Source organism: Sinocyclocheilus rhinocerous, unplaced genomic scaffold (genome assembly GCF_001515625.1).
Source record: "Sinocyclocheilus rhinocerous isolate Xijiao unplaced genomic scaffold, SAMN03320098_v1.1 scaffold623, whole genome shotgun sequence".
NCBI lineage: Eukaryota > Metazoa > Chordata > Actinopteri > Cypriniformes > Cyprinidae > Sinocyclocheilus > Sinocyclocheilus rhinocerous.
In genome coordinates, this window is record NW_015644631.1 from 364,554 (window position 1) to 373,435 (window position 8,882).

An 8,882-nucleotide genomic window follows, 5' to 3' on the forward strand; every position below is an offset into this window, starting at 1 on the left:
TTGATGCACACAGACTTTTTGTAAAAAAAAAAAAAAAATCTGTCCACCCCAAGCAGGTGTTTTTATGCACATTTTGGAAAAGCCAAACATTTTTATATAACTTTGGAAGTTTTATGACATTTTTCATGCAAGAACTGTATAATCACGGGCTGACTGTACAGTGTCCTTTACATAACTTCTTGTTCCCACAAGAAAAAGTGGAAGAAGTCTAGAATATTTTTCTCTTGTATACCTTCTCGTGAACCAGATGCCCTGAACCTGTTACCCGCACTGCTGATCTCAGCACTCGCAGACTTAAAAACATACCAGCAGCAACAGAAAGTGAAAGCGGTTGTTCCTCTTTTGCAGCAGGAGTAATCAAGAGAACATCTTGTACTGCTGTGAAGCGGCGGGCAGGTGTTACGTGTGCAGAGCCATGCGGGATGTGGGGAGGAGGGGGGTTCGGCTTCACACCTGTGTGAACAACACAAAGCAGAGCAGGTTCATTTCAGGGCAAAAAACAAACCGGCTCGAACCAGATATCCTATCACCAAGCATCAGCTCCTTTCTCACATCACACAGAATTTGTATACCATACTCTCACAGGATAACATCTTCTCATTTGTCTTGAGTGAGAATACGTTAGAGATGTACATGTACCTGCACTCATGCCAGGAGATGCTTGCTTTAATGTTTTTTTTTAATACAGAACGTGAGGGTATAATTTGTAACCTTTAAGCAACCCAGCTAAGAAACAGATGTTCTGAGAACATTTTCCTAAAGTTCCTATCAAGTAATTAAAGGGTCAAAGATGAAAAGGGGGTTTCAAGCATCAAAACAATAAAAGTTTTTTTTTTCTTGTTTCATTTTTTTCTGAGCAAAAAATAATGACTACCATACAGTTTTCATTTACAGAAAAAAAAGCTGTCATTCAGTGTAACAATAGATTATATACCAGAATCATTAGATGACATTAAAAGACTCTATTTAAGGATCAAAGTGCTGGCCCAAAATACTATTTGTCACTTTAAGTCTTTACCAATATTTGCCACTATTCTTCAAAGCACTAGGTTTTACCCATTTGTCAGCAAGAAGTTTGTAATCATTTAAAATATAATACAATTTTGTATGATCACAAATATATTTTGGATTTGTTGGGCATTTCATTGATACATAAATACACGCTATGCTGAATGACGCTGGAACATTATTTCATTATTTCTTTGACTCTATACATTATTTCTGAATGTGCTCTGAATGTTCAAATGTGCAACATTCATTCTGTTACTTCTCTGAACATTCTGAAACTTCCATACTGCAACAAGCTTCCATACTGGACACCTCTAATACTAGATTAATTCACCTTTTTTGTGTGTGTCATATTACCTAGGGCACCAAATGAGCCGAGGTCATGACTGGTGCATTGGTATTTTGCTTTGCATGTAAACACACTCATTGTGCACAAATGCAGTCAGTTGCACCTGAATGCAGTTTTCACCACCCTGAGCTATCGCAGAAGATCGGTCAGATGGCCACAGAAAAACTGGTCTGTTTTTCTTGGCTTTGGGAGAGATTGGCCGGAGTCCAGGATCTTCTGTGGCGTCATGATTTGGAATTGTGTACACACAACATCTGCCTTTCCTTCTTTCTCAGCGAGAGAAAACAAGCGAGAAGCCACATGAGCGCATGTGGTCTTTAACCTTCTGCCACAAGAAAAACATCTCCACATGATTATCACTGCAGCGGCCCTGTGAAGTCACATGTCCCTCTGATGACTAGATAAATACGGCTTACCCTAACCCTAACCTGACCTCACATAAAGTGTTTGTAAAAAACATTAAAAACATTTTTTATAAGGGGTTTATCCGTTAAAATGTATATTAGACATTAAAATTAGACATTAAAATACCTCACGCACCATCACCTGCACGGCTGCATCACACAATGTCTTCTTTATCCAATGAGAATGCAGCAACAATGAGGGGGCGTGTCTAGAATCACGCCACCACTGAGCTGAAAGAACAGGTATTTGGGGAGGAGCTCAAGCAGTGTAAGATATACTGTACTTACTGTAACTCATAGTTTTCCCACCACATAACACAATGAATCAGTAGGATAGACTAATAATGCTAGTCCTTTTAAGTACTTGACAACCATTAATTACATCTTAAATTGAACAACAAACAAAAATAATATATTTAAACAATATTGTATATGTCCTGGATATAAATACATAATATAATATTAAATTATTATAATGATTAATTTACAGTATGCATATAAATATAATAATTATATGTAATATATAATATTTCATATTAATATATTATATAATATTTAATTATTATAATATTTTAATACATTTGATTACTATCTATCTATCTATGATAAAAATAAGTATTATTTATAATAAAGAGTCTTTGGATAAAAGCATCTTCCAAATGATTACATTTTAAAATAAATATAGTGATTATTTTATTCAGATTAAATCTAATAACAAACTGTTTCATCTGTATCTACAGGACAAATCCACCTTTCTAACTCAATTATCTGTCTAACACAATTCTATAACCTTTTCAATAGGCAGATTAAAAAGCAGTCACAGAGTTTTGTCAATGACTTCCTCCATCTCAGAGCAGTAGGTAGTATAATTACCTCTTACAATAGTAACTGTGAAACCTCTGAAGTCTTCCCTAAATTAATCACACAGACGACAATAAAAAAAACCCTCCCACCCTCAAAGAGCCCTTCAGTGTTGAAGGCAGCACCCAGCTACCGGTCTGAACTAGATAGCTCCAGCCTCAGCAGCATCACAGTAGCTCCTCATCTGCTTTTGTTCAGAATGAGCCAGTCGAAGCCAGTCAAACCTCCCCCACAGATGCATTACAAAGCAGAGCACAACAACAACACTATAAAACAGTTTTAGGCAAAGTAAAACATAGTAGTGAGCTTCAAATGACAGGAGGAACGCATTTATACTCAGAATATATATATATATATATATATATATAGTTATTTTAGTTAATACTCAACATCACAACAGTCTAGCAAAACACAAGCTGGTCCAGACATTCGAGGGTCCTTATGACTGAGATCATTGCACTGACTGTGGCTAATGAAATGAATGGACTGTCACATGACCAGCACCGTCCAATAGGAACAGACTTGCTTCATGGGATAAACAGACTATGTTCTACAAAACTCAAGCAGTGATCTGTCACCGTGTGCATAGTACTATCAGAACTCAGACTTTATGCTTTCTCTTTCGAGATAGACATCATGTACTTTCCGAAACCTTCTTCCTTGAGTCGGCGTGCATGCAAGAGATCAGCTTGAGATCATGGAAATTGTGCAAAAGCTGAGTTGCCAGCAACCGCTCACACCTTGTATTAGTAATGATTAGTGAGCCTGTGAACAATCCTGTTGTTTTTTTAATAGGACACCTATCAACTGTCAACGGTTGCCCGGAGGTAATCTTTGTTGTCACGGTAACAGATTGTTCGGGTTCCAAGTGCTCTTAAATAAAATGAGCAAGTTCAGCCAAAACATGAAAGCATGTGGTGCTGCATTCCACGTTCATTTGATGAAATCCTGGGCAAGTGTGCTTTGCATGTTTTCTTTCTTTTTATTATTTTTGCATGGGCACTTTTTGCAAGTAAGCATGGTTCCATGGTGGATTTGTTCTTCCTGGGTCAAAAAGCCAAAAAAGTACACAAGTATGGAGTCAGTACTTTGCACATGGTTTTGTCACATTCACAGCACAATGTAATTAATGCAATTAATTTAATATAGAATATTATTATTCTCTCACTGTATTATCATGACTGGTGGCATCAGCACGTTTAGGGAAGTAAGATGGGTGGCTCCCTAACCACTTCCCCTGATGAGCACAAAATGTTTTTGTCTGGTCTTGAGAAGCGGTTGTGGATTTGAGCTTGAAAGGTCTTAAGGTCATACAACCAAACCCTAATAGACTCAGTCCTGGAGAAAAGTTGAACAGATTAATCCTGTGAAGTGCATGAGCTGTACTAATCAACTTCATAGAAAAACTCATAGGGTAAAGAGTTAACTTAAAGGGTTTCTTGCACTTTCTGTTGCAGTTCAAGTTAGAAAGGATCCATGTCAGTGTTGTCATGGTGTAGGGCGTCCTCTATTGGTGGTTGACTGTAACCACCAAATTGAGGATTAAAAACGTATTTTGTTTTTGTTAACAATTTGCTGTTTAAATATTATCAATAATAATGATATTTATTAATAGCAACAGAAAGTAAAAATGAAATAAAAGGCACTCTTATGTCAACAGAGATTTAGTACATTTTGATTACCTCAATATTTAATCAATTCCAATATTTATTGATATGTATGACGATCGGTAAATCGATTTAATTATTATCATTAGTTTATATTGCATTTACATTTATAAAATGCTACTACTACTACTACTACTACTACTACTACAACAATAATAATAATAATACCACAGCCATCATATAGTATTTAATTAATATACATATTATATATACTCTCATACACAATCACTTTATTTTATATTAGTTATATTTTATATTTATTTTATATTTTATTTATTTATATATTTTTTCTTTCTTTCTTATTTTTTCTTTTATTTATTTATTTTTTTGGACGTTTATTCAGGGTTAACAGCCAATGTACATTGTATGGAGAACGAAACCTGCAAAAACAATAAATAAATAAATAAATAAATATGCAAATAAATAAATAAATGTCTGTATAAATACACAAATTCTTGTTTAAATACATATAGAAATAATTAAACATGTGATTAAAGTAGGCAAATAAATAAAATAAATTGGTGGACAAATGAATGATGTTTAAGGAAATGCTAAACTCATCCTATTTATTTTCCTTTGATCACTCATTTATTTCTGAATGTAGTTCCACATTTATTTTTCCTCACCACAACATGCTAATGAGAGGGTGTCAACCGAGCGGCAACCTCCCGCTATCTCTCTTGAAGCCAACAAGGAAGTGACTAAAACTGCAATTAATCGACTGGCCGCTAGAGGCTGGCTGCAAAAGGGAGTCAATCCCATAGACTCCCCATGTTAAAATGCTCAATTTTACAGCAGAAAAAAACGTTTACAGCCTGGTTCAAAAAATTATTTTGGTCTATATAGCTAATTTTGCCCTTCATGACAACTGTGAGGGGGGTGAATTTTTTTATATCATCACATATATAATTATTTATTTATGTATTTAAACAAGAATACGTGTATTTATGCACACATTTATTTATTTATTTGTGTATTTATTTATTTATTGTTTTTGCAGGTTTCGTCCTCCATACATTGTAGCCTACTTTCCTGAGAAAAATAAAGATACAAAAATTGATTTATTGCTCCTAATGGACTTTCCTGTGTTCTTCAGAGGGATATATAATATTATATTTGAAAATTATATCAATTTATATTTGACAATAGATTATATATAATATTTAAGTAATATTTATCCAAATCTGTCAAATATTATTAACCACACATCATTAATAAATGCGCCGTCGTCGTGACCGCCATCAATTAAGACCGCCCATTCCTGGCCCAGCCCGCCAATCAAACAGGCTCAAACGCAGGTCGGTTTCCAAACAACCAATCACAAATAACGTTATCCTGACGCCCAGACCTTCGCAGCCAATCGGAAACGTTTCCTTGACAAATCAACTAGCAACGCGCTGCCTTTGGCGACTGGCGTGGCGTCTGTTTTCGGGTATTAGCTGCTTAGCTCGGAGAAGCCGAACTCTAATCTCGTTGGTCTGATTTGGGTTTAAATAACAGTTATTTTTTGCCAAACTGCAAACATGAGCCTGTCTCTAAGGTAATTATGGTGTTTAGTCGATAAAGATTTTATTTAGAGACCAGCTGTTGGTGTGCGTAGCGTTACTAGCCGGCGAACTGTTGACACTGTATTTTTTATTATTAATAGCAATAATAGTGATTATAACAGTAAAATAATAACACGTATCTTAAATAGATTAAAAACTGTAACTCATATTGCCTTACAAACAAGAGCACCATGCATTTACTTTGGCTATAAAAATTCACATTTAAACGTTAAATCTCAAGTCATCTGCAGTTTTGAGCATCATATGCATGTTCTGTTGGTTCTCAAAATGCCCTTTACGGAGAAAGCTAACAAGTGTGTATGTGATTGAATGGTATCTGAACTCATGGAAGATCAGAATGAATAAGGTGAATGATTTCCATACTTGTGCTTTCAGGACTGACCTAACTGCTGATAAGAGTAAAAGGAAGAAAAGGAGAGAACTTACTGAGGAGCAGAAGGATGAAATCAAGGAGGCGTTCGAGCTCTTCGACACAGACAAGGATAAAGAAATAGATTATCACGAATTAAAGGTAAAGATCTCATTTTACAAACAGCACACATGTGCAGCGACTATTCATCAGTTTAAAAGTTCAAATCTTAAAGGGGTCATATGATGTTGCTAAAAAGAACATTATTTTGTGTATTTGGTGTAATGACGTGTTTATGCGGTTTAAGGTTAAAAAAACATTATTTTTCACATACTGTACATTATTGTTTCTCTTTCTGAAACGTGTCGATTTTTACAAGCTCATCGGTCTGAAAAGCAAGGTGTGCTCTGATTGGCCAGCTATCCAGTGCGTTGTGATTGGCCGAATACCTCAAGCGTGTGACGGAAATGTTACGCCCCTACCCTACCGTCCGAAAGAGATTTTTTTGCTATTTTCGGCCAAATGATTTTGGTTGCCGAACATTGGGTGCATCCCTAGTTACGCCCCTTACCATACTGTGATGCCGTGTCCCGGCCGAGCGACGAGACAAAAACATTAAAACCCATTATAAACAAGGCATTTGTTGCATCCAGTGGGGACATAATTACGGAATATAATGACTTATAATGTCTTTTTACACGTTACGTTGCATCGCACTGCGTAAACATAAAACCATGTCTGCAATTGTGATCGGAGAAATGACAAACAACAAGCCCTACTCTACACTGCCCAAAAAACTCGCGTTTGAATCGTCAGTGGCAAATCCTTTAAATATGAAAACATGCAAATCTTCCCACATAGTGAGGTAGAAATGTGTGGGCGTGTTAGAACGAGCCGTTTTAGGTAGGCGTGGTTGACTCTTAACTTTTATAAAGAATATCTCTTTTGATTTGAGACTTTAGTTTTTGCAACTTTACAGATCTTCTTTATGCACCAAGAGCTTGTAACACTCCAAAGAGAAAGGAAAAATTGAAATCGCATCATATGACCCCTTTAAAGGAATAATTGACCCAAAAATGAAAATTTGCTGAAATATGTACTCACCCTCAGGCCACCTAAGAACTTAATGTTAAGTACAAATCTTAGTCCAAAACTTGCATCACTTGCTCACCAGTGGATTATTGTGAGGCTTTTATCAGCTGTTTGCACTCTCATTCTGATGGCACCCATTTTCAGCAAATTTTCATTTTTGGGTCAACTGTTCCTTTAATGTTGAAATATTACTAGTCTTAACAGATAAACAAAGACAAACTGTAGTGTTCTTTTTTTTTAATGCAGTTAACTGTAATACAACATTATTTACAAATAAGAAAAAAGTTATATGAATAATTATATAAATAATTCATTTAAATCTTTTAACTCACATATTTAGTCTTCATTTTTAATTAAAATCGTTCATGTTTTTTTTAAAATGTACAATTATTTATAAATAACTAAGACTAATTAAAGAGGATGATAAAGCACAGTTTCTCAAAACAATGAAACATTATTTAATATTGTTAGTTTTTGCTTAGGGTTGTAGTGACTTTTTATTCTTGTTATGTGAAGGATAACTGTAAATTGTAATATCTTTTTTTTTTTTTTTTTTTTTTTTTTTTTATTAAAAAAATTAATTTTATTCATTTTGTCCAGTAAACACTTAAAAATGAATAGTAGTAGCTCAAAAATACAGATATTTAAAATCTGTGTACCAGGTGGCGATGAGAGCTCTGGGTTTTGAGGTGAAGAAAGTAGATGTGTTAAAGATCCTAAAGGACTATGACAGAGAAGGAACTGGGAAAATAACTTTCGAAGATTTCAAAGAAGTGGGTAAGTTGAGATCATTACTCTCTAATAGCTATGTTTCCATCTACAAATATTTTTATGTGAATTTTGGGATGATGAAAACGTCAAGATGTGAAGACATGGATAAGAAAACATGTCAATAAACTACGATGGAAACACATTTACCTAATAAATTCCTTGATGCGCAACAAAAAACTCATGTGACTTTGCTGCAACAGTCTGCATTCAGTCTGTCACCAAAATAATTCGGTATAATTATCTACCAGATGAATAACAAACGCGGTCATGTTTTTCATCTGCACGCTCTGAGGTGCAAGTCATTTATTACGTAGGAATAAAAGAGCCACATGCTTTCCGGTTACAGCAGCTTTCATTTTCATTATTACTACTTTGCACCAGTTTCCCAGGAAGTGACGATTTTGTTATTTTGAACACATGGAATGGAAACGGTGATTTATTTGCAATATTCTAATTTTCTAATTTCTAATATTCTAATAGCATATCTTAAAGGGTTAGTTCACCCAAAAATGACAATTCTGTCATTAATTACTCACCCTCGTGTTGTTCGAAACCCGTAAGACCTTCGTTCATCTTCGGAACACAATTTAAGATATTTTTGATAATCTGATGGCTCTCTGACCCTCCCATAGACAGCAAGGTAACTACCACGTTCAAGGTCCAGAAAAGTACCAAGATGATCGACAAAGTAGTCCGTGTGACATCAGTGGTTCAACTGTAAAGTTACGAAACTACGAGAATACGTTTTTGCACAAAGAAAACAAAAATAACGACTTTATTCCACATTTTCATCTCTACTGCGTCACTTTGGAC

At 35.1% G+C, this 8,882-nt stretch overlaps 1 protein-coding gene across 1 annotated transcript in view; it reads left to right on the top strand.

Moving 5' to 3' along the window:
• The first annotated feature begins 5,654 nt into the window (after positions 1-5,654).
• Positions 5,655-8,882, top strand: part of cetn3 (centrin 3) — a 4,670-nt gene continuing 1,442 nt past the window's right edge. The window contains exons 1-3 of the mRNA XM_016576367.1: positions 5,655-5,829; positions 6,233-6,368; positions 7,961-8,075. Coding sequence (XP_016431853.1) covers positions 5,813-5,829; positions 6,233-6,368; positions 7,961-8,075 — 268 coding nt within the window. The 5' untranslated portion in view covers positions 5,655-5,812. The remainder of the gene's footprint in view (positions 5,830-6,232; positions 6,369-7,960; positions 8,076-8,882) is intronic.